At 35.2% G+C, this 27413-nt stretch overlaps 2 protein-coding genes and 2 long non-coding RNA genes across 7 annotated transcripts in view; 2 read left to right on the top strand and 2 right to left on the bottom strand.

Moving 5' to 3' along the window:
- Nucleotides 1-5164: 5164 nt before the first annotated feature.
- Nucleotides 5165-9180, top strand: LOC733123 (NADH-ubiquinone reductase; the record flags this gene model as incomplete). Its single annotated transcript, NM_001047070.1, is given in 7 exon segments — nucleotides 5165-5284; nucleotides 5405-5530; nucleotides 6014-6204; nucleotides 6937-7084; nucleotides 8014-8073; nucleotides 8475-8551; nucleotides 9028-9180. Coding segments are annotated over 7 exon segments (738 nt in total). The 3' UTR covers nucleotides 9128-9180.
- LOC134199665 (uncharacterized) lies at nucleotides 9172-11059 on the bottom strand. Its single transcript, XR_009974244.1, has 2 exons — nucleotides 9880-11059; nucleotides 9172-9271 (listed from the first exon to the last, which is right to left on the bottom strand). It is a non-coding gene; the product is annotated as an uncharacterized LOC134199665 (long non-coding RNA).
- A 99-nt stretch (nucleotides 11060-11158) lies between these two features.
- The window catches only part of LOC101743471 (calcium-transporting ATPase type 2C member 1), a 51009-nt gene continuing 34754 nt past the window's right edge, over nucleotides 11159-27413 (top strand). Inside the window, exons 1-2 of one of the 4 annotated variants that reach the window (XM_038013858.2) lie at nucleotides 11159-11559; nucleotides 22905-22997. In XM_038013858.2, the coding sequence (XP_037869786.1) occupies nucleotides 11464-11559; nucleotides 22905-22997 (189 nt within the window). In that variant the 5' untranslated portion in view covers nucleotides 11159-11463. Of the gene's footprint in view, nucleotides 11560-13332; nucleotides 13526-17365; nucleotides 17538-22904; nucleotides 22998-27413 lie in introns of those variants that run through there. The other 3 variants (XM_038013857.2, XM_038013859.2, XM_038013860.2) reach the window with 3 other exon arrangements.
- LOC134199620 (uncharacterized) lies at nucleotides 24434-26548 on the bottom strand. The gene is made up of 3 exons (XR_009974176.1): nucleotides 26335-26548; nucleotides 25837-26104; nucleotides 24434-24608 (listed from the first exon to the last, which is right to left on the bottom strand). It is a non-coding gene; the product is annotated as an uncharacterized LOC134199620 (long non-coding RNA).

Raw genomic sequence — 27413 nt, 5'->3', positions numbered from 1 at the left:
CTTCTGCTTAAATCTTATTCTAGGCATCTCAATTATTCAAATTTTACTAATTTGTATTGCACTATCACCATTTTATAAAGCCAGCCAAAAGACAATATGAAACCGAATTTTATAGCGATATGCTTTTTAGGACTATATTATAACGGATTGCAATCTAATCAGCCATAATCATGATGTGACCCACAAAGAGTGTTACATTTTTAGTACCTACACCCTAAATTCGGTTTTAAAGGGGAAAAAGTAATCTTTACGTACAGCTATTAATACTGTAAAGCCATTGTTGGTATTTTGCAGATTTTAATGAGGATGTGAATTTAAAGGAAAATAAACCAAAACACAATTAAATAAAATCTAGATCACATCTAGTTCGATAAGTCAGAATATACGTATAAGTAAAGTATGAGCCATAAGTTTATGAGTTTATTAGTAGCCAGTTAAGAATTCCTTTGACGAGGGAAGGTGGGTAAGACAAGGGACGATGCTCCTCGCAACGTGAACCACCACCCACTTTGATACATGAGGTCGAAAGTCCCAATTTCAGCTAAGTAATTTAATTGAAATTCAATTTCAAACATTTTAAGAGTAATTACTTCACTGGTACATTTTACGTACTGCAGCTGTAAAGGGAAAACAAAATACGTTGACATTTCTAGTGATGTCGTGTGCACTGTGCAATTAATTAGGGCGAGCAGAGTTGCGATTTACTAAGTACATAACTGCGAGTATAATAACAATCATTAGTACTGAATGAACAATATCCACTGTTAGCAAATTGTTTTAAGCACCAAGAGATTCCGAAAGTCTCCGTGCTAACGACGAGTTTAACATTAATGAATAATAACTATTTTTCTAATTTTTTTTTACTTTGAATTGTTTTCAATATAAAGTGAACAAATGGCAAACAGAATAAATTAATTTAATATATTTCTTAATTTAAAAGATTCGTCCCGTCGTGAGCATTATGCAATTACCAATTAACCTGAACTTAACTTTGCGTTCTGTCTATGGATTTGACGGATTCCATCACAAAAATCAGAAGGACAAAGAACTCAACTGTCCGTCTTTAAAAAAATAGCTACCTAGATTACGGCACTGGTTACTGGTAAATATTGAAAATATTAAATAAGACTGCATCAGACAGCAAAATAAAACAAAATCTATCGATCATCGTGCATTCTCGTTACCCTTTGCAAAACCTTTGCGACCATATTTTCGGCGGAGTGCGGCAGTTACCATGGCAACCGTGTCGTTGTTTTGCCAATCGCCCCGCGTCTATTCATTTTGTTTTTGTTGCGCTTTTTTGGGCGCGGAAATATAGGCACAGGGAATCCAGCAGACAAAGCCTGCATGCGACGTGGCGTGATTGTGTGTGTTCTATGTTTACATTGTCTACATACATGTAGCCTTTGTATGTGTATATGTATGAATCTGGATTATTACATTTCACATTGATAAATACTGAAAAATACTATAAAATGATAAATACTATAAAATGACTGTCATTGACAACTTAATGACAACTCAAGTTTCAGCAAAATGACAACTTAAGTTTCATCGTTCTCCTCTATCGCATCGATTTAACTTAGAGAATTAAAATATTTTATAATATTGAAATATTATGTATTAACTAACAATGTCATTCTGTATAAAATTATGAAAATTATGCTGTATATTATGCTGTATATAACGAAATAATAGATAGATACATTTTTTTTATAATCATGATCTTAAATCAGCATATCTATCATACCATTAATAACTACTGTTTTCAATTAAGATCTTAAATATTTTTTATTCTTATCATTGTCAATGTACGGGGTAGGTTGGGATTCTAATAATTTCATTCCAATAAAGCGTAAAAATACATTAGAAAAGCTTCATTTAACTCGCATTAACTGTCTGTATGTTTGTATAGGTCAAATTTTGCAAGTTAATTCAGAGCCACTTCTTGTCTCACGTGTTGGTTAAAATTTTATTACAATGCTTTTTTACGGTAAGCATGATCTGAATTGGCAGATTAACTCTAGATTTCCTCAACGGTCCACGGTTTTAAGTTCTACCGTGGTTCCTGTACTCAGGGTTCGGTCTAGACTCTAGACTAACGAAATCTGAATTATTAGCAGTACAGAAAAGAAACATATTAGCAGTAGAGATATTCAATTATAATAACCCATTCTAAGTGTGATCAGGGTCTGATCTGCTCTCGGGATTCTGAATGAAGAAAGAACAGTCATACGTTCACGGGCACGAAAATCGATATTCGTTATTCGCTATACATACCTACATAAATATCGAATATCGGTCACAACACTGAACAAATGATGTTTTATACACGGAACACAAGATGCATATTGCAATATTCTATGTCTTTTCTATTGTATTATCAACTATCCAGACGTACGTGGCCTTAATTAGAATCAAATCGCTAGAAGGTCTCCTTTCCAAAGAACTAGACTGTACTTAATGAACAAGTAATGGACTATGCAACAATGACGCGTTAAATGAAATGTGCAGACTTAGTACCTAACATGTCTAATGAACATATAATAAAAATCAATTTTAGACAAGTTAATATCGCGACAAGCTTTTCTATTGCACATTAATATGTGGTACAGTTAAGTAACTAAATGTGAAACATTTATGGGTTTGATTTTTTTTTAGAGAAAGAGAGAGAATGTGCTTTAAAGTACACAAAAATAAAGATGCAAAATATTAAATAAAAAAAGTACAATGTGCGGTCTTATCGTTAATACCGATCTTTCTAGACAACCATCAGGTGGATAAGAATCACTTATGAAAATAAATGAATTTTTATGGGATTAAAAAACACATATTTACGAATTTAAAACATATTAATCTTTGCTTGCTTGCTCGTCGATCTTTGATTTAATCGCTAACAAACTTCACATGGTCTCCCGCTAAGCCAATTTAAAGATTTCTTGAAAATTTCATCGAAATGGTCCAGCATTTTAGGCGTCTAAGGAACATACACACACATCGACTTTATATGTGTAGATTGATTTCTCCAAAACATTACTTTTTTTTCCTACCTCTAAGTTGACAGTCTAGAGAGACCATCGCTGGGCTAGTAGGTGAGCTCACGGGGCTCAAACCTGACGATATTGCTAACACGAACCCTAGTAAGAGCCGTGCTTCGCAGAATCTACTACCGGATCGGAAACGCAACCCACCCATCCGGCGAGAAACTCAGTGGGCTGTCTGTGGGTTAATTTACTCGCCGAGCCCTTCATCGCAAGCGGCGGCTTCGACGAGAACGATGACCGGTCCTTGGGGTACCTTTTTTTTTTTTGGGGTACCTAAAAGCATCGTTAGTGGATCGGGAGGCAACATTACTTCTACATTATTCTGTTGTCAAGTATTAATGCATTGAAAGGTGATGTACTGTTAAAGTGAGACTTCGAATTCACGTCTCAACGTGGGTGGCGATATTGACGTTGTTAATGTCAGTGGCACCGGTAGCCACTTTGCACTAAATGAGCTGTGAGCTCGTCCATCCTTCTTAGCAATAAAAAAATCTTTGGCTCGTGTATGTCTTACCGGCGCTTTTATAAGGCTAGAAAAATCTTGCTGACTATTGCATTAAAACGATTGAAAATTAAACGTTGGATTTAACTTTTTTAAACTATTTTTTTTCTGCCACTAATAAAATTTTTTTTGTTCAATTTCCCGGGAACGAATTGTCATTAAGAACTGAATCAGTACACTTGGATCTGCGATGTGAACCGATTACAATTTCTGGCTCCAGTTTATTACCGGTTTTTTTCTCAAAAAACCGGTTTTTTTTAGGTATTTTTAGGTTTTTTCCATAAAGGCTAAATAATCACTAAATAAAACAAATTTACGTACAAACGAAGAGTTTTCTTCATACAATTAATTGGGTGAGCTTATTTTATATAGGCTTTTAATGATCATATATATTATCCAATAATAAAAAGCTTTATATTTTTGATTTAATACTATTGTATTAAATCAAAATTTTGATGCAAGAGGCATAGTTGGTCCACTGCGTCATTCAGAAGCCTGCTCCTTCTGGATGTTAGCACGTGCCAGCAATTTCGGTGTGGTTTACTGTGGCGGCTTCAGTCTCAATATACATTCGCACTATATTCACTGCGGCTGTCGTGGCGTTCGGAATATCCCGTTTTCGCGAATGCAAAAAATCCAGAATACCAGGCTTTTTAAAATTGCTTGTGGTTTTTTCTGGCTGTTCCGATTATAAAGCGAGAGTTGAAAATTCTTCAAGAAGATTCCCCAGTTCACGATGCACCATCTCTTTTGCAGACAACATATGCTCTGGTTGGCCAAAGCCATTCCTGAGTGTTGGATGCAGATATGTGGATATTTGGGTCACGGTCCTCATTTCGTACGCTAAAAGTCTACCAACCATATTGTGGTTATTGCACTGTAGTTTTTAAATGTAATGCACGGTAATTTGATTCTGAAACACGGTTTTTTTATATTTGTAGCTTGTATATTTGATCTGGTAGCACTGGTAGCACTGGTAGCACAACTGTGAATGTAAAGCGTAAAAAACCGGTATTCTTAAATAAAAACCGGTATTTATCGGTATGTATAAAAACCGGTTTTTCTCCGGTTTTCTTCGAACCGGTTTACATCCCTAACTTGGACTACATTTTGTAATTTTACGTTATATTTGGTATAGTCTTCTCGGCTGCAGAACATTAATATTGTGTATCAAATACTTCATATATTTCCGATCAAGATATTTTTCGCACAAAGGTAATGCGTTAAGTAACAATTTTTTTTACAAAAGAGTTCGGAAACATTTAATCGTAATGCAATTTTAGTTTTGAGTTATTTTGCTAAAATAATACGCAGGGGCTTTGTTCCGTCTGAAGTTAGCCAATGATTGGTTGCGTACGTTTAGAATAAACTCGCCACTCAGGTTTCACGGCTCACAAGATTCTAAAATATGTTAGTAAATTTCAAACAATAATTATAACTTAAGCAAATTCTCATAACTGCGTGCTATTACACCTTTTTTTACTTTAAAGTCAAGTTGGTCATGACTTAATATTACTAAATACAAATATTTGACAAAACAATAATGGTATGTACTGGCAATAATGGTATGTACTGGTTTTAGAACGCACAGTAGAATGAGTGAGATATGAAGTTTGAGCTGAAGTTGTGAGCAAAACGAATCTGTTCGCGAACAGTGTTTCGCAATATAACTTTTATAGCAAATTAGAATACAATCAAAAAAATGTTATCCAGCCTCAGGACTGGAGTACAGGGCTTGGTAGGTAAAATTTCACTCACAATTATACATAAACTTTGGATATAACAGGGTTATATAATTATTGTTTTGACGTTTGTGATACCTATTTTTCTACTGAAAAAGTGTCGTTTTTGATTTCAGTGGCGTATATCCTCTAGGTCAATTCAGACCACAGCATCAAGGCAACATGACAGTCTATTTGTCCACCGAGACACTCCTGAGGACAACCCGAGCATTCCCTTTGAGTTCTCGCAGGCCAATCAAAAGGTGTGCCTTCATTTGTTATTGCTGGATCTGAATTTGAATCTTCTGACAATTGAAAATAAAAATAAAAGACTATTTTTAGTATTCTAATAAATAGTTATAATTTTTTCTAAGTTAAATAGAATTAGATAAAAAAAGGTGTTCCAATTTTAAAAAATTCTAAAATTTTTTTTCTTGTTAATTATATTGTCTTAGTTCAAATAAAAACTTAACAAAACTTGAAGAAATCATTCAAATCTGAATTCAATAATATTGCCATCTTAATAATGCCATGTACCATTATTTCACAAAAGAATTTAACCATTGATATTGTGACTTGGAGACACATTTTCAGATAAGTGCTACACAATGCCATAGCTATAGGTACTGCTTAAGCACATAACGGATGGAACGTCTGACATCTGACAAAAATATTAAAAATAAAAATAAAATAGTATGTTTTTTTGAATTCAAATGTATCAATCAATATTAATTTTTGTTTTCCAGAGAGTAGAGGCTTTGTTGGCCATTTACCCTGAAGGTCACAAGCGAGGTGCCATGATTCCTTTACTGGATCTGGCACAACGACAAAGTGGAGGCTGGCTACCTATCTCAGCTATGCACAAGGTGGCTGAGATCTTAAATCTTCCAAAAATGAGAGTTTATGAAGTAGCTACATTTTACACAATGTTCATAAGGTAAATATTAGCTATTAAATGCTATATTGGAACGAAGTTCCTTACCTTGGGACGATGCGGAGGGGTAAGCTAACCAGGAAAAAACGTCCATAACATAAGATTTTTATTAGTAATGCACACAGTGTACGATGTAACTTTGTAAAAACGTATAAAAAATAATATATCTTTTTAACATTCATTGACCACGATCTCAGAGAGTTCGTTCGCGCAATACACTAACTCTTATGGAAACAGCCGTGAATGAAGTGTACCATAATAAGTTCGCACGTTACTGAATGACCGTGGGTTGTTGCGAAACCTCCAGTTTTATTTTCTTTATACCTCGAATAGAACTTAAAATAAATATTTTTATAATAAGGAACTTCGTTCTTATCCGGTGTCCCACGACACTACATATCTTTTTTATCTACTATTTAAATATTATATGTTCATAGACAATTATTTTTCTTTGCTATCCTCGATTTAATACTTTTCTTCAGTTCTATTCGTATGGTGTCCTCTGTTTAAGCATTAACTAATAGGCCATAACTAGTTTAGTGATTATTTTTTTCATTGCTTAGCTTACATGTAAACAAGCTCACGGTACACCTGGTGTTAAGTGCTTTCTGAAGCCCTTAAAGATTAACAGCGTCAATTTTGTGATGTCTATGGGTTCATTAACATGAGGGGGGCCATGGTCTCAGTTACCTGTCCAAGCAATAAAAAAATTATCGGAATTATTAACTATTACAGACGACCAATTGGTAAATACCATGTTCAAGTATGTACGACTACTCCTTGCTGGCTTCGAGGCTCTGATGCCATATTGAATGCAATTAAACAGGAAACAAACTGTGAAGTTGGAGGCAACAGTCCTTGTGGCAAGTTTTCTGTTTCAGAGGTTCGTACCAAATTGTCATTTCTTTTGAAAGCATCAGCATAGTGACTTATACAACAACATGACACATAATAATACTAAGGTTAACAATAATTTTACATTAGATTGTTAAATATGTTATAAATACTTGAAAGCAGTAGAGAGAATACACAGTCCATGCACCACAGTCATTGCATGCCCATCATCAGATGCATATTAAATTTGAAAGCTTTGAATAGAAGAATATATTTGAAATTTTATATTAAATATCAATCTAATAAAATCGTTTTCCTAAGGAAATATTGTTATTTTTCATTAAAAAATAACACTAATTTGGCTTGGATTCTAGACTAAGAAAGATAGGACAGAATTGACTATGCAGATATGTATTTATTACTTAAAAATTTTTTTTTTTTTTTTATTGCTTAGATGGATGGACTAGCTCACAGCCCATCTGGTGTTAAGTGGTTACTGGAGCCCATAGACATCTACAACGTAAATGCGCCACCCACCTCGAGATATAAGTTCTAAGGTCTCAGTATAGTTACAACGGCTACTCCACCCTTCGAACCGAAACGCATTACTGCTTCACGGCGGAAATAGGCGGGGTGGTGGTACCTACCCGTGCGGACTTCCAAGAGGTCCTACCACCAGTGATTACGCAAATTATACTTTTGCGGGTTTGGTTTTTATTACACGATGTTATTCCTTCACCGTGGAAGTCAATCGTGAACACCAAATGAGCCTACATTAATGGTGTATTTGATTTTTCGTTTTAGTTTACCTAACATAAAGTATGTCCATAATACAAAATTCTAAGTACTGACATTTGTTAGCTTGTTACCTATGTCTATAATTGGAAATATGATATAAATACAATTTTAAAAGATATTACAGTCTCACTCTCTGTTAATGTGCTTTGAGATTCATTTCACATTACTTATTTATTTCAGGTTGAATGTTTGGGAGCTTGTGTGAACGCCCCAATGATACAAGTCAATGATGATTACTATGTAAGTTATTATATTTATCTGCAAGTAAATTAAAAAATTACTAATATAAATTCTTATATCCTTGATCAAACATATCAAAAATCTAAAGTAATGTAGTCGTATGTAAATTGTTTAAAATATTTGTATAACGCATATAAAAATCATGTGTAACGAATTTCACACACGTAGGAATGAAGCCTCTAGAAGTAGATTATCTTATTCTCTCGCAAGTTAAATCCCATAGAGGTATAATATGTCTGCGTCTTTTTAGTGTCGTTATCTGACCGACAGCTTTCTTCGTCATGTTGCATTAAGTTTAAATCACAAGGAAGCTAATTCTTTTCACAAATAGAACATTAAACATTTACAGAGTTCTTTAAGAAAAAAAGAGACTAATTAATAAATGAAATGTTTTGTTACAGGAGGACCTGTCTGTAGAAGATACAAAAGAAATTATCAGCAAATTAAAGAAGGACGAGAAGCCCAAACCTGGGCCCAGGTATTTCAATTTCTCTTTCATATTTCATATATCAATCTGTAACCCGCTTCTTCTGGTGTGTGATAATTGATGCATATGAACCATTGAATACACACTAAAAACAATGATTTCTATGTATGGCAGTGTGAATAGTGTTAAAAATGTGCTAGTAGCATTAAGTGTTTTAAAATATTTCAAAAATATAAAATTTAATATGTAATATGTCATACCACAGCTTAATAAATAGCATTAAGTATGAGTAAGTTGGCCTCATAACCTATTATTGCCATATGCGAGTCCATGCTCCAACTTGTGAGCCTGTGTAATATAATTAACTAGTTTATAACTGCAAATGAAACGTGTATTTCCTTTTTTGTCAATGGGATTAACAGATTGATCTCTCGTCTAGAGAGGGGTGTCTAAATATTGTCTAATTGTCTATGACAATTTCTTAACATTTAACAATTAACTTTTTTTTTACTACCATGTAATTTCAGGAGTGGAAGATTCGCGTCTGAGCCTCTCGGAGGATTGACCTCGCTGACTGAAGAACCCACAGGGCCTGGCTTCGGAGTACAAGATGCACTCAAGGCGTAAATCTGGTGTTGTCTTGTGTAAATAGGAATTATTTAAATAAATCATGTTAGTGAGCTTCTGTTTTATTTAAGGTACGTCAAATTTTGAGGTATCTGCCAGTGGTATGAACGACATACTTGAAGATAAACATGAAATCACAACTTACTAAAACAAAAAGTATTTTGTATAGAAATATTGTTTTCATTCATCATCATCATTATTCTACCGGCACGCTATGATGGCCGTTTTAACGTTTGTCCACTCATGAAGTTTCGTATTAATAGTAATTAGGTAGGTACCTAGCTACATTTGAAGAATCAAATTGCTGTTCGGTTAAAATCATAAGAGTGGTTAAAATACTAACTGTATGGCTGTTCGTTATTGTCAATAGCGACGTGCGGTTGCAATAGTGCAGCAAAATGTATCGAATGTATTGTTTTACGGCAAAAAAAATATTTATTACGTTGATTTCTAAACTATATATATTAGGGTCCCGCGAACATTTTATTTTTATAAGATTATAATTATTGGTGTCCCCTTGTTTTTAGCTCACAATCGTCCACTACTGGGCATAAACCTCTCCCAATCCACACTACTGAGCGCGGTCTTCGGCTCTTCCTCATTCACCTCTTGCCGACCACGCTTCGGAGGTCATCGCACCACCAAGCTACGGGGCGTCCTACGTTGCGTTTTCGTTTACGTTAAAGGAAACATATAGTTGTTTCGTCTTCAGGAACGATCCTCTCTAACTGACGTACTTACAAAGTTTTTACCTAAAAAATAATCATCAGCTTCGAGTTTCATTCTCTCTCTCTCTCTCTCTTCAATCGGTGCGACTAGCTGTCTCCATCGATCCCGTTCTGTACCTTCCCCAAAGGTACCTTCCCCAAAGGTACAGACAAGACAAGCTACAGGTGCGTCGCTGACAAGTATTTTCAGTTCCTCCGCTATTTGGTCCGACCATCGTTTGGGACTCTACCCCTGAGACTTTTTCCCTCGATTTTACCGGTCAACACAAGGCGTTCAAAATTTCTGGTATTCCTGCGAGTATCCCCGAGTTTCATTAGATGCTATAAAATAAATTGAACACATAAAAGAGTTTTACGAGCAGGATCTTGAGACACTATTGCAACTCGTTTTTTCAATGATCTTCAATGTGCATTCCGATTTTGGATCTCACGTATTCGTGAGATCCATTTTGGATCTCACGTATTTCATTAGCACTGTTAGTGACGTTGTGGCGTCTGTCAACGACTTACAAGGATGATTGTGATTTCTTATTTTCATAACTATAAAAACCGTTCCGCAAACACTGTGATCCTATCTTTGAACTTCCACTGCTTTCCATTCATTCAAAATGATCACCTCTTTTTTGAACAAGTTTTGTTTAGAGCCCTAATTCCTATTTTGATCTATTATGTACTGGAAGCATCGATGGATAGGGGCCGTGCTGATATCTCTGCTAACATTTATATGATATCTCTGCTAAGAAGGGAACCTCTAATTGTAACAGACTTCAATCGTGCTTAAATTAGATATCTATGGGCTCCGATAATCGCTTAAAATCATTCGTGCTAGCTTCTTGTTCTTTTTTCCTTGAAGTATATCCACTTAACATACTACATACGCCAAATCCCTGGCATACATTTTACGACCGGCTGCATTTCAATCCTCTTTGTGTTATATAAATATCCAGTAAGTAGTACATCCATCACGTACCTACATATCATAGAAAGAAATATTTCTGTTTCTTCTTTTGGTGTGTCATTTCCTTCATTGATTTTTAGTCCTATGATTTGAATTTGATTATTATTTAAGAACATTTACGCTGATATTTAGATGTTCGGTTACCAAAAATATGAAAATTTCACATTTTATTCGTTTTCCTTTATTTTCATGATAATGTTTGGGTTGTGACATCATCTACCTGTATTTTTAATTTTTTTTTTTCATAAATACAAGCCATTTTCAATGAATCCCAAAGTTAGTAAAAACGTAGATAAACCACGAAATCTGTTTATCACCGTTGCAGCGATAATGATAACTCCATGCGCACTTTTACACGCTACGTAAAATCACATTTTCAATGTATTAATCGTGGCATTTTGACGTCAAACCCTAAGTAGTTTTGAAAATTAGCTACTAAATACATTTTCCATGATTATAATAATGAACATGTGCTCATTCGTATTTAAGATTAAATGAAGTGTATGATAGTAGTTGATCCAGTGAATTTTTTGTTAATAATTTATTGAAGTAGTGAAGGTTTTGAACATTACTTTAATTTAACATTCAGTGTAAAATTGGATAACTAGTGTCGAACTCAATACCAATAAAGTGCTTTAAAAGTATTTTAAATGAACCGCAAGCAATACAAAAATGTGCCGAACAGGGAAATCAAAGAATACACAAAAATAGAGCTGTGGGATACGGACTCCAAAGATTATGGATATGTAAGCTTTTTAACATTTCTGATTGTTTTCACAGTTTTCATTTCATTAAACATTAAACCGTGATAAACCACCACCACGTCATCAATGTCAAAAGAGTTTGTCAGACTTTAACTTACTTGATCAATGTCATCAATCATCGTTGTGACAAAATGTAGCTAGAGTATAAATTAATTCTGAGCACAGAATGGAGGACCAAATTTTATTCAGATAATTATGTAACTTTTAATTTTGATAATTTTTCACATAAACTCTTTCTTTTCTATAATTCTTGATCACCAAGCAACACGCAAAAACTGAAAACAGCCATTTAAAAAAATAGCAGAATATTATACGTTATTTTTATTAAGTTTTTAATTATTTTAGTATTGTAATGCTTTTATGACCTATTATCTCATCATGGGTAGACTAAAGTGATCTTAAAGTGATAGTAAATCATATCTGACATTTATTTTGTCTCTTCGATACTGTTAACGCAATCGATTATGAAATAATTTTGCGATGGTTTAAGCGTTTAAAAGTTTTAGTTAGTTAGCTCTTTGTTTTTATAAGCTACTGCTGATAGCCTTGCCAGGCTATTTCAGCTTCACACTAGCGTGTAGGTGACCTCTCGGAGCTCAAACCGGAAGTGTTGCTAGCATTGGCCCTAGCAAGAGCAGTGCTTCGCAGAATCTACCGCCGGATAGGAAACGCGACCCACTGAGATGATCGGGCGAGAAACTCAAGTGTGTGTGTCTATGAGTTAATTTACTCCTCGAGTCCTTCGTCGCAAGCGACGGGTTCAGCGAGGACGGTGACCAGTGCTTGAGGTACCTAAAAGCACCGTTAATGGACCGGGAGGATCCGTAATGACGTGTTTAGGGCGACGTCGACTGTTTACCATTGGTCCACAGGATCGGGTATGTAATTTCCGGCGGCCATAACAAGAGGATTTTCGTATCGTGCCGCCTTCTCAAAGTGTATAAAGCTTAGAATATACTTTTACTTACTTTTATAGGAATGAATGGAAGGAGGAAGGAGAGAATAAAAATTCAATTCTATTTTAATTGGGCTATGTAGAGGTAAGAATTTACAATGAAGATATAGACAGGCCAAAATAGTAGTAGACAATATTAGTTTCTCACATTAGACTTCTGGCCTATTTTACAATTAGATGGTAATCATGTTAATTGTAAGGACATATTAGCGGATGTTTCTTAGTTGTTCACTATAAGAAAATATACAATTAATTGCTTTATTCATTTGTGAAAGCATTGTTTGTATAGACTGATGAACATAAATAATCTGGTACCACTGGTGGGAAGGCAAGTACTTGCTTTTTCGTTTATAGCTTTGTGGATGCTTATAACTCGATATGGAATAGCTTATTATTAGGTCTGTTAGATTTTTTGGCTGAAAATGCGAGGAATGACAATTTGTAAATTGTCTAATCGATTCAATGTTTTGATACTCAGTTTATTAACGGTGGCTTATTATGTAATTTTTAATATTTGTGAATGCGCATGTAAGAAAATGAAAAAACATAACTGGACGTAAATTTTTAAACAAAAAAATCATTGAACTTTTAATAAGTTCCCAGCATATATTTTCTCATCTCATCCAACACCAACAGTATTTCTCTTTTTATATTTAATCCCTTCCATTTCGCTTTCCCTAGATTAAACTTCGTTACAAAATATATAGCTGTATGGGCTGTGTTTTCTGTGTCTGTACATTTAACGACGCAAATAAAAAAATGTTACTTGATTGGAGATGTCACTTGCTTGATATATTTCAGTAGACTTCTCTTTCTCGTTGATTCGTGTCGTCTTTTCTGGGAAAAAATGTCTATCGGGGCCTAAATCTTTAGGCATTGTGTGTGTGAACAATGAGAAATAGTCCGACACGTAAATATGAACCTTTTTCTAAAGAAACCATTGGTAAAGAAACGGATAAGCACTCGCTAGGCAGCCAAGACACCGCTAGTGTGGTGAGTTGCTTTGTTGAAATTATCGATTTTGTTTGTTAAGACTTGATATTATTGATTTGTAGGTGTTAGTCATTAGTGGAGAGTGTTCTAGTACATGCTAGGTGAAAAAAGACGATGACGCGGGTACTATATTTTGGAAGAATTATCTGAAGATTTATATTAGTTGGCTACTTTGCTGTTGATCGATACGTTGTATTGAAAAAAAAATCCCATAAATCGCTTAACTTAAATAAAAATGATCATGATTATTGAACATTGTTACGTATTCATGATTTGAGAATGAAAATGTTGACAAAAATTAACATCAAGGAGATTTCACTTTCATTATGTTATAATTGTGTGAAAGTACAACAAACTTTCGTTTGACATAATTAATAAATAATAATACGCCTCGGACTGCCACAAAAAGATCACTTTCAATTTATGTAGAAATACTTTATCCAATTATTCAAATTGTTTGCTTTATATGAATTGCTGATTCAAAATAAAGGATATTCTTAAATTACAATTACTTACAATAATTATTTAAATATTAATAAAAACAAAATCTTCCAAAGAAAATAATTCCAAGCAAATCAATTAAAATAACACAATTGCTAAGTACAAATTTAATGCATTTGAATGAACAAAGTATTTCAACAGAAAAAGAACAGAAATGTTTCAAATCTTATTATGTCATTAGAAATTGAAGTAGATATTGAAATTGAAAAGGCAATACTAACATTCAGTCAGGCAATACTAACTGAATGTTAGTATTGCCTTTTCAATTTAAATATCTACTAAAATATGTAAAAAGGAGAACAAGTACCTTCTGTGCAAATTGATAAAACTTTAACTTGCAAACCTCAGGAGAGTTTGTTTGTTCAGAAAATAAAGTTTAAATTTAAAATTATCTCTGTTAAAGTCAGTTAGACTATTATCATAATAATATATATCATAATAGTATATCAGTTTCTATGGTTATAGCTCTCTGTGAGTTTAAAATTGCAAATTAATCAATAGGTACTCTAAATTTGATTGAGATATAAAATTTTATTTTTATGGAACACTTGCAACACATATAGATAAACATTATTCAAAGTCATAATCAGCTATCTTATAAAAAATTGAAAAAAATAAATAATGAAATATAAACTTGATCAGTATTATGTTGCAGCTTAATCTTAGTGATCTTAATCTTAAGGTTCGTAAATTTCAATCATGAGTAACGACTAGCCTTCATAGTCACACAATTAAACTTAAATGTCAATAAATAATTTAAAAAAAAATTACACATGACCGACGTGAAGATTAACATAACAATGATAAATATGATTATTTTTTTTTGCCAGTAGTAGGGTCATGGTAGAGCATAGTGTGTGTCTGTATATGTAGGTAACATAACCATGCACTTTTTTGCTGCAAAGCAGAAATCCATTCTGGACAGTTGCTATATAATACAACTGAGATTTAGACTTCATATCTTAAGTTAAACTTGAAATGTGAAGCTTAATTCATCAGCCAATAAGATCATTAGAGTCAAACACTTATACTTTTAATGTCTACTGGACTTGGACTGGTTGAACTATTGAATCCCTATTAGGGTCATGAGTTTATTAACTCATACACATGATTAAAAAAATTTAAGAAAAAAGTAAATGCTCTTTCATCCTTTATAAATTTTTATTTTCTCTTATTGTTTAGTAGGGTGGACGAGCTCACAACCCACCTGATGTTAAGTGGTCACCGGAGCCCATAATAGACGTCTACAACGTAAATGCCGCTACCTACCTTGAGAAATAAGTTCTAAGGTCTCAGTTATTAGGATTATTATTATTATTATTATTATATATAACATTAGGTTATTCAAGAAAAGAGCATATTCTTATCTGAAGGGTAGGCAACGCACTGGCGTAAACGCTGGTGACCGTGGGCGGCGGTGAATCACTTACCATCAGGTGACCCGTCTTGCTCGTTTGCCTCTTAGATGTTATAAAAAAAAAAAGTTTTAACAGTACAACTGCTGCCCCACACTTCAAACCGAAACGCATTACTGCTTCACGGCAAAAATAGGGAGGGTGGTGGTACCTACCCATGCGGACTCACAAGAAGTCCTACCACCAGGTACCACCATTACATTAATTCTAATTTTGCGCGTTTGATTTTTATTACACACTAGCTGACCCGGCAGACTTTGTAGTGCCTCAATTGATAAATAAAAGACAGACGGGGAACACATCAAAGGAAAAACAAAAATTTTATTTTTATTTAATTCCAAACATTTTCATATTTATCTACCTTTTAAACCTTCTCTGGACTTCCACAAATAATTCAAGATCAAAATTAGCCAAATCGGTTCAGCCGTTCTCGAGTTTTAGCGAGACTAATAAACAGCAATTCATTTTTATATATAGAGATTACACATTATACATTTGAATGTTTATTCCTTCACCGTGAAAGTCAATCGTGAACAATTGTTAAGTACATATTTCATTAGAAAAATTGGTACCCTGTCTGCGGGATTCGAACCCCGGTGCGTCGCTTGACACTAATGCACCTGGCATCTTATACTTTAGGCCACGACGACTCCAACTTTCCGCCGTTTCGAGAAGTCTAGTACAAAACGATATGAGCGCACTATTGTTTTCGGCGCGAAATGTCATCTAAACTTATCCAAGACATAGCACACATTACGACTGAAAAATGTAATGATTTTTATAAATGCCGAAGATATGTATCTCATGATATGGGTGTGACGTTGCACACACACAATCGGTAACCATAATCTGTTTTCAATTCCACGTAGACTTTGAGATTGTATTTATTGAGTGCCCACTGATGTTCTGTAGGTACTTGTTAAAAATCTCTGGGACTTTCTTATACAGGTTGTTTTTTCCTACCTATGCTGATAGCCTTGAGAGGCTATTTCAGCTTCTCCTTGACGTGTAGGTGAGCTCACGGGGCTCAAACCGGGAGTGTTGCTAACACTGGCCCTAGTAAGAGCAATGCTTCGCAGAATCTACCACCGGATCGGAAACGCGACCTACTGGAAGATTAGACGAGAAACTCAGTGGGCTGTGTCTGGGTAAATTTACTCGTCGATCCCTTCGTCGCAAGCGACGGGTTCGACGAGGACGGTGACCGGTGCTTGAGGTACCTAAAAGCACTGTTAATGGATCGGGAGGATCCGTAATGACGTGCTTAGGGCAACGTCGACTATCTACCATTCGGTCCACAGGATCGGGTATGTAATTACCGGCGGCCACGATAAGAGGGTTTTCATGTCGTGCCGCCTTCTCAAAGTGGCGCAATGATGCCGACTATAGATACTTACTGACTGAGTCAAGCTCCAGGTCATCATGGTGATCCACGTTCCTTAGGAACCATGGTGCTCCGACGTCTATCCTGCAAAAACGGGATTGAATGACTTGAAGGGGTTTCAAGTTGGTGCGGGCCGCGTGAGCGAACACTACGCTTGTCATAGGTCATGACGGTGCGTATGCAAGTTTTGTAGTGTAACCTTATTACGAAGGGACACTTTATTTCGCTTTTAGGTGGAAGTCCCTATACTATAATACGGTTATCCGAGTCATCTGCCTTCCCGAAGGCTAGTGTTAGCAAATTTGCAAGGCTGAACCCCGTGAGCTCACCCACACGTCCTGTAAAGCTAGAATACCTCCTCGAGGTTACTATCATAGGTAGGCAAACAAAACAAAAAACTAGCCATCGGACCAGAGTGATTATAGGACAGGCACAAATAAAATATTGTAAAAAATCTCGCAACAGCCTGTATGTACGTTATTCGATAAACAGCATGTTTAATTTATAATCGCAATTCGCAATGTTAGATAAGTTCAGTGAAGTTCAGTCGCTCTCTCGAAGAGGTAAGGCGCGGACGTGCGCTTTTTGTAAAAAAAAAATGTCGCGACGTGACACGAATAGTTTCATCGATTAAAGACTGTGAGCATTGAATACGTTTTCAATAATGCGTTTACTGATTTTAAATTATTTCTTAAGGAGGCTATTTAGAAAGGTAATGTGTTTGTTCAGTTAAAATTATTTCTATAAATAGTGTATTTGTTTTCAGCCATACCTTGATAATGTAAAGAGTTTTGAAAAGATATAAATATAATATACTTTTGAATATTAAGTTTTTGAACAATATTTCTCATTAAAAGATATAATAATTTTCATCGCGTACTGTAAAAAAATCAATGTTAATTCTTATTACTTAAAACACCGTCGATATGTGCTCATCAGAAAGCATTACCGCCGATGTTGACTCATCTTCGACTTAAAGGAGAACAACGTTCATTTAATTTAGCCAAGCAAGTATATCGTTTTTACCATTTTATATTTCGTTAACCGTACTAGAGTCGCTAGAGTGAAGACAATTGCGGACGTCCCCAGAGCTGGAACGTTTGCCTAAGTTTGCCGCTAGGGGCGCTGTTCCAATTGCATACAAATTTGAGTTAACTTTTTCGATATCGAAAACGTTAAAAAACTCACTAAGCACACAGCTTATTTTTAAATGTATACATTGCGTTTAGTCAAAAATGTCCATCGCAATCGGAAACATTGTCTATCACCGTTTATTTATTGATTATTCCCTCACAGGCATAGGATTGCGATATAACTAATCGAGTCAATTAAAGAATTCAAAATGAATAAAAAATTTAATTACAATTGAAAGGTATTTATTTTCCTTGAAACCGAATAATAATAATAGTTTTAACGATATGTATTCAAACTAACGACGAGTCTTAAGTAAACGAACTGAAATAAAATAAACACTGATTAAATAAATGTGAAATAAAAATGAACGGTGAAAAAAAAATGCAATTGTTCCACTTCATTGTTTGATAGTAATTTATCGTAAAATTTTATTTATCATTAATAAATAACATTTGCCAGCTGTGTGTGAATGAATCGGTCGTGCCTCTTGCGTGTTTGATTCGACACACGACCACAGTAAGTTCTATTATCAGGGCAGGTTTGTTTCGTGCGGTGTATCTCCCGAAATGACGTCTTTCGGGATTTTCCCGGAGATGAAATGCCAGTCTTATCATCAGGACGGGTACCGGCGAAGGCGGACTTTCGGGGCGCACTGCGGTACCGTAGGTCTGGTGTAGCCGGTGTGGTGGAGCTCGATGGGGTTTAGTCGGTAGTCGTTCTGCGGGGCAAGTGCTTCGCGCGCCTTTTTCAAGGCGTAGTCTCTTGCGAGGAATTCGGGGAGGTGGAGGACCTTGGCCCTCCTCGTCCCCCTCTTCCTCTCAGGAAGCGCCGGAGTCCGACATAACCCGGTTCGTTACCCCCCCGGACCGGGTATCCGTAAATGGATTCCCCAGCGTTAAAAAAAAAGGTTTGTTTCGTGAAATCGGAGTGGTGGAGTCCGCTGGGGTTTTAGTCGGTAGACGGTTTGCGTAATAACTGGTGGCAGGACCTCTTGTGAGTCCGCAAGGTTAGGTACCACCATCCTGCCTATATCAGCCGTGAAGCAGTAATGCGTTTCGGTTTGAAGGGCTGTGCAACCGCTGTAACTGTACTGAGAACTTAGAACTCATATCTTAAGGTAGGGGGCGGCATATACGCTATAGATGTCTATGGGCTCCGGTAACCACTTAACACCAGGTGGGCTGTGAGCTCGTCCACCCATCTATGGAATAAAAAAAATAAAAAAAATTGGAAGAAGAGGAGGACTTTGGTCTCCCTCTACTAAAATACCGTATTGTATTACCGGTATTGTACCGAGTCCGCACACGACAATATTATTGGCCTCCCCCAACATTGCCGCAAGAAAATCAAAATTTCTAGAAATCCACAACACAATTGATCAATACCAAAATACGGGTCGCACACATACAATAATATTGACAATATCATGGTGTATGTGCGGTTAGCCTTAGATGCGTATCGACTATACGTCAAATTAATTGAACTAGAGGTTCCGCAGTAGTCGAAATTCGACTATAATTAATTGGAATTGTAAGTTTGTACACTATTATGATTGTATTTTATACTTCTATAATCACAAATTTCGCCAAGGCTACGCTATAAAAAAATATTAATAAAGACAAACAATATTTAATCTATTCTCAATTTGACCACTGCCGTCAAGAACAAAAGTTTGACAATAAATAGTATGTAGTGTGTGTAATGTTTTCTTTATTTATTTAATGTATATTTTATGCATTATTTAAAAAAAATATTAGCATTGTGCACTTCTTCTTCTCTATATTCTCTATAAGTGTAGAAAATTTCATACTCAAGTTTTTGCTTCACGTATTAATATATAGATATGTAATTTCGAAAAGGGCACTGAACATCTCTGAAAATGTAAAATGTTCAGGAAATGAAAAAAAAACAGATTATTTTCTACAGCAGTGTAAACTTTAAAATATTAACTATTGAGATATATTTTAGTGTTAATTAGCAATTGAAAGTTACTGGAATTATTATAAAATGGGTGTAGGTAAGCCTCAAAACTACATGTATATAAAAAAAACGTATTTGACAAAATATGCGACATGTGCCCTTTTCGTATTGCATACTCAATTGCAGACGGCCGGACTAGTGCAGCTGTGTGCGCATTGCTTTTCGGCACACGCAAGTTTCTTCCCACAGACATTACTTACAATGTTCTGTTGAAGTAATACATTGCGCATTCTTTACATGGCCTCTCGGACTATTAAAATAGTTTAGCCTTTAACTAGTTTGGTTGTGAATCGAATTGCGATTTCTCTTGAATTGAATACCGAAGGTCAGTCACCTAACCCTTATGTTTACTATGTGCTGTTCTTGCAACAGACTAACACGTCACCTTAATTAATACGCACAGCCTATCAAACATTTAGACAGGTTTTTTGAGCCAATAAAGCTATTTATGGATGATACAAATTTTGTTAAAATATTAATGAATGTTTCTTAACATTTACCACCTCATTCTAAATTACAAGAAAACATAGCATTCATGAAAATATAAATTTGCTAACACTAATTAGAGTAGCAATAAAAATGTACATAAACTAAACAAAATAAAAAACCTAAACAAAATACAAATAAATAATAAATCCAAGCATATTAAAATTAAAATAGAATTTAAAAAACTCCCAATTTTGTATAAAATTATTATGTTTGTCCGTCTATGTTTTGAAGTAATTATGGAAATGTTGGAAAATTTTAATTAAACAGAATCGAAAAGTTTGAATACTATTATAATACTCCGTTCGCTCCGAACTAGTTTGTACAGCTGTCTGGCGGTCTGCTTGGCGAGTACGGTTAATGATTTTAAACCATCTTGGATATTCATGTTTTACGACACGTTTTTGGTCCATTATTCCTCGCCGAACCCGTCGCTTGGGAGTAAATTCACCCATAGACACAGTCCACTGAGTTTCTCGTCGGATCATGTCAGTGGGTCGCGTTTCCGATCCGGTAGTAGATTCTGCGAAGCACTGGTCTTGCTAGGGCCAGTGTTAGCAACACCTCCGGTTTCATCTCCGAGAGCTCACCTATACGATAGGGTAACGCTGATATAACTTCTCAAGGCTATCAGCATAGGTAGGGGAAAAAAAGGTCCATTATGATGTACTAAAACTGGATTTTTCATGTTTCCCAAGTGCCCCGATGTCAAAAAGGTGCCGAGGCCTAACGACGAGATCCCGGGAGATAGTTCCGTCTCAATCTCTATTGTTTTCTATGACGGTTGACCTACTCTTGACACTAAGAAGTGTTACTGCTCCGGAAATAGACAGCTTAGTGGTACCTACCCTCTTTGACTATAATACTATATTTAGAGATGTTACCTTCACCGTGGAAGCGATTCTTAAACATTCTTTAGGTATGTATCTCTCATAATCTACCTTTATGCGGAATTCGAATACCGACATAAGTCGATTGTTTCGATGCGCATACAGCCAGTCTTAACCTTTAGTGCAAGACTTCAAAACTTTTTTATGGTCGGTCATCCTATTCTTTATACAAGAACTAATTCGGGCTTATGAACGTAACCAGGTCGCAAGCTTATCGTCTGCCTGACTATCCTACAAATTACAATTGAGTAACGTTTTCGATCTTGTTTTATCCTTTCGGCAAAATTAATAAAAAATTAAACAACTTCGGCTTATGTAAAAGCGTGGCAGTTCCTTCTAGCATTATCGGGCAATGTCTGCCGCTTCGCTAATTATCAGACGTCGTATATGTTATCTTCTATGTAGATAAATATAAATCTGAGTGTACAAACAAACTTTTAAAACATAATGGTCTTTAAATTTTTTATTATTACATCTTTCTTTAGAAATCATTGAATCCTTTGTGTGATATTCTATACCACATTCCCTGCTATAGAGTCACTTTGCTTGATTGTGTGGAAGACGAAAGAGTAAAGAAGTAGAGCGTAGTTGGCTTTACTGGTGGTAGGACCTTTTTTTTTATTGCTTAATGGATGCACGAGCTCACAGCCCACCTGGTGTTAAGTGGTTACTGGAGCCCATAGACATCTACAACGTAAATGCGCCACCCACCTCGAGATATAGGTTCTAAGGTCTCAGTATAGTTACAACGGCTACCCCACCCTTCAAACCGAAACGCATTACTGCTTCCCGGCGGAAATAGGCTGGGTGGTGGTACCCACCCACGCGGACTCACAAGAGGTTTTCACTGGTGGTAGGACTATACTGAGACCTTAGAACTTATATCTCAAGGTGTGTGGCGCGTTTACGTTGTAGATGTCTATGGGCTCCAGTAACCACTTAACACCAGGTGGGTTGTGAGCTCGTCCACCCATCTAAGCAATAAAAAAATAAAATAAAAAAACAACAACAAGAAAACGTTAAAAGCAATTTTCAAAAGCCTTTGTAGTAATTGAATATTAAAAACTAAACACCCCCCCCCCCCCCCTTTTTATCTATTTTACTTTGACGATGCTCACCCAAAACCCTTCTTTCAAATCAATACGCTAACTGAATTAAGTTTCAACGTAATCGAATTAACTACGTTCAAATGAACTAAACATATATTATATGAACCTACAAATCTATATATTAAAATCTTCAATACTCTAATTATAAACGACAAAATATCGTAACTTAAATACACCCACTAAAAGCATAATGCAATTTGTACACATTAAATTAATTTTTATTTTTAATCATATTAAAATCTTCAATACTCTAATTATAAAGGACAAAATATCGAAACATAAATACACACTAAAAGCATAATGTCATATGTACACATTAAGTTAATTTTTATTATTTAAATAGCAGTTCATACAATATTTTTCTAAACATCGTACGTTTTATTAGTACGAAATTACAACGCGATAGTGTTTAAAACACGAGAGCGATTTGTATGACCTCGGAGTAAAATAAGGTCTAAAGAGTTTTCATACTTGTTTCAGCATTCCGAAGAGGGTGGGCGACACGGGGTGATCGAAGGCGCTGGCGACATGTGGATCAGCGCAGTCGAGAGCTCTATACTGACATGGGAGGAGGTAAGAACTAAGTTTTTAAGAAGAACCGAACTATGTTACATATGTAATTGCATAATTATGAGTGCTCCGTGGAAACCTATAAACCTATTAAGTAACGGATAATTCAAAATGGTAAACACAACTGCTGAGTTGTTGCAAATCTATTATAACTAGTGGTCCCGCAGTAGTCGAAATTCGACTATATTTAATTGAAATTATAAGTTTGAACACTTCTATAATCAGATATTTCGCCTAAACTACACTATAGACAAATAATATTAAAGATAAACAATATTAACCTATTCTCAATTTGACCACAGACTTTAAGCAATAACAAAAGTTTGACAATAAACCGAGTTTATATATGTGTCTGTGTCAAATACAACATGGTAGTGTGTGTGATGTTTTTTTTATTGATTTAATGTATTATTAACGCATAATTAAAAAAAAATATTAGCATTCTGCACTCCTTCTCTGTATTCTATATAAGTGTGGGAAATTTCATACTCCACCGTCCGCGCAATTTTCGTAAAAAGGGGTACAAAGTTTTTGCTTCACGTATTAATATATAGATAAAAAATCGTACGAGTTCGATAGCTTAATATATACCAGAGAAAATATATCTTTTTGAAAATGATATCCCATTTGCCCAATTGGAGATTGTAGGTACAAAATGATGAACCGGAGGCTTAATTAACAGGTACTTATTACAAGATGAAGCTTCACTGAATCTCCCCATGCTCATGTAAAATATGAATTCTGCTATTGCATATTTAGAATTGAAATTGACGATGTTTGACCTAAATATAAATTAATATGAACCGCTGCCATAATTGGTACGCCGAGACCAAGTTGCTACAAACTGGTGTTGAACAGATTAAATATTTTCAATTGCCAATAATTGGTATACGATTTGACCGCTACAAGCATTCGTTACTAAGAAACACATTCTGGTTGCCTAGTATCCAATTAGTAGTACTAACTATTGTAACGCTTGTTATCTAAACATAACTCCAAGGATAAAGTAACTTGACGTTAAAGTGAAGTAAGTAATATTGTGAATAGATTGAGGAACAAGCAATATGTATTCAAAACAATCGTGTTTGCAAGTATCTTCGATTTTGTACAGAGCTATTTATGTATGATGATATTACATATTAGAAAAAACGTAATTTCTGCTTCTTTGAGAAGTCTAAATTATATTACGAGTGTTGTATGTTCAAAAATGGCTTTTTTTTGCTTAGGTGGTTGGACGAGTTCACAGCCCACATGGTGTTAAGTGGTTACCGGAGCCCATAGACAACATAAATGCGCCACTCACCTTGAGATATAAGTTCTAAGTTCTCAGTATAATTACAACGGCTGCCCCACCCTTCAAATCGAAACGCATTACTGCTTCACGAAAGAAACAGGCAGGGTGGTGGTACCTACCCGTGCGGACTCACAAGAGGTCCTACCACCAATGAGCTGTTCCAATTTGGGAATTAATCTCGTGTTTCTTGGTATTTGCTTTAGTGGTAGTTATTATAGAGAGCACGGTTGCTTTCTTAGGTCTCCGTTGCGTTCTCTCCCGTCCGAAGTTCGGGTGCAGGTTTTTAAGCGTTTAATAGGCTAACCGCCTTCAACGTGACCCTAAAAAGATATTTCTGAATGAATTTCGTGATTAGTGTCTCAAAGGTCGAATAGATATTAAGTCTGTCCGCAAATTGAACGATCCCCTTTAGTAGGTTTCAGTATATCTTTCCAGTGTGTCGGATAAAGGGTTATTGCTGTTTGATTGCTCTTTAGCTTGCTTATTAGTTAACTGATATTTCATTGGCATTCTTTTTTGCCATGTACCATCTGGCTTTGGAATGAGCTCCCCGCCACGGTGCTTCCCGAGCGCTATGACATGTCATTCTTCAAACGAGACTTGCGGAAAGTATGGTATACATCAATGTCTTGATTTAATTTTTTGAAATACATTATACCTATAATTGTGTCTAATGTTTTATAAAGTACTAGCTGTACCCTACCGCTTCGCTGGGCATTTAAAATTAACATTATTATTTCTCACCCTCACATACATTCTCATCATTAACACCCCCGTAACTGATGTAGGGAGTCCAACACTCGTATAAATATTGGCCTATCCATTAAGTACATATATTTTCTACATGGATACCGAGTTTCAAGTCAATCGGATGCATGGTTCAGTAGTTATAACGGAACATCCGTAAAAACCACTGTAGATTTATATATTAGTATAGATGAGTTTTTTTGTAAAAAAAAAAATATAAAATTGTTTTAATTGATCTAATAATAATACATATAAAAACCGTAACTTTATGAAAAATGATAATATACGAATCGATATGAAACAGATATGATTACAGCAGAAAATTATAATGAAGAGGCGATTGTTTATTAATTTAAACAAATAATCTTATCCCTATCTGGTGCTGATATTGTGTATCAAAGAGATGATAGATATTTCTGCTCTGAATAAAAATTAAGCATCGATTAATATCGTGATAACAGAAACTTTATCTCGTAAATACATCTAGTAGCCTTTGGAAATGATAAAGTCATATAAAGGAAGGTAGATAATTATGAATAGATAATTAAGGATCTATTTAATCCATTTATCTATCTATATATCTATTTAAGAATAAGAATCACTAGATAATTATGAATCAAAATGTAACGATTGGAAAAAAATATACATAACTAAACTACACATAAACATAAACTAAACATACATAACTCAGGCCAAATATCTGGTCGGTTTAGAAATCTTAAACGGCGTGCGTAAGACAATAGACGCTTTGCATCTAATGTATTATTTGATTATTGCTTATTAGACTTATTAATAAATTACCCGATAGAACATATATATCTTCCACTCAGTACAGCGACTTAACAGAGATTTTTGTTAATTAAGACTTCATTTCTACAGACTTCATGTGGTGATGTATCATTTTTTATTTTGAGCTCTGATTCTTTTCCATTAGACGAATCTTAGAGAGCATCGCGGTCTATCAGATCTTCAATTTCAATCCTATACATATTGTTTTCCATTGCATATTCCCATTAGTATCGATATTGATATTGCTCATTTACGAACGCATTTGATTATGTTGTTGAACCTATAAAATATGGTATGAATTTATGAAAGTTAAATTTGTTGGATACAAAATTTCTTCACAAGCCAATTTCGTTTTAGGCCAAGGCTTATCATTTCTTTTACCATAGCATTTAGGTCACTAATTATAAGAACTCCATGGTAACATTGTTTGGAGGTTAACATCGACGTTATGAATATCGATTTTTATCGTCTTGTGGTTATAATCTATTAAATTACATTCGAATTACTTACGTCTGATCACTTTATTATATTATAATAGAGTTAAGCGTTTCGGTTGATTACTACGCATTTTGTGTTTGGTCTATTTTTAGAGCATAAATTGAAACGACATGAAGGTAAAGTGGCAGGGAATGCATAGGTAAATAAAAACCCTGAAATGCAATGTGGATTATGGTCGTCTAATGGTGTGACAGAGTTTTTGTACTTTCAGACATTGCCATTGACATTTGTCTTTGATATTATCTATGTAGAAATTGACAAATACAATACATATGAGGATTCCTTCTCGTGTTTGTCAACCGATTCTTTTTTTTTTGTTTAGAACTCTTGACAAGTTTTAGTGTTACCAATAAGCAAAGTTTTGTTCATATTTACAAAAAAAAGTCAAGAACCAAGCAATAGAAAAAAATTAATACATAAAAAGTATAAATCTTGAACACTAGTATGTATATTGTGGATGAATCTATCTTAGATATGTTTTCTATATCTATTCGCTGGTAGCCCTTTTTTTTCTACCTAAGCTGATAACCTTGAGAGGCCATTTCAGCGTAACCTTAACTAGTAGATGAGCTCACGGGGCTCAAACCGGAGTGATGCTAACACTGACCCTAGCAAGAGCAGTGCTTCCCAGAATCTACCACCGGATCGGAAACGCGACCCGCTGAGAAGATCCGACGAGAAACTCAGTGGGCTGTGTTTGTGGGTTAATTGGCTCGTCGAGCCCTTCATCGCAAGCGACGGGTTCGACGAGGACGGTGACCGGTCTGGTAGCTGAGCTCACGGGCTCAACCTAAGACAATTTGCTAACGATAATCTCTTCTTAAGCTTCAAAAGAAAACAAGGCATGAAGATCGTTGTTCGTTGTTATAGTTCCAGCAATTACTTATATTGTTTGCTGTATCTGTTCCATTATGTTTTTATATTGAGAGATGTTTTAACGTTTCGTGTGCTTGCAAGCGATTGTTTGTCTCATTTACGTAATGCCTTTTGATGTTTGAACAATAAACGAATGAAATTGTTTTTGTTTACTATGTTTAATCCTTTTGTTTGAAACCAGTCGAAGGTGCCCTTCGTTTTGATTTTAATGTGAT

Source organism: Bombyx mori, chromosome 11, assembly GCF_030269925.1.
Source record: "Bombyx mori chromosome 11, ASM3026992v2".
Lineage (NCBI taxonomy): Eukaryota > Metazoa > Arthropoda > Insecta > Lepidoptera > Bombycidae > Bombyx > Bombyx mori.
The sequence above is the reverse complement of the archived record's forward strand: the minus strand, read 5'-3'. Positions and strand labels throughout refer to the sequence as shown.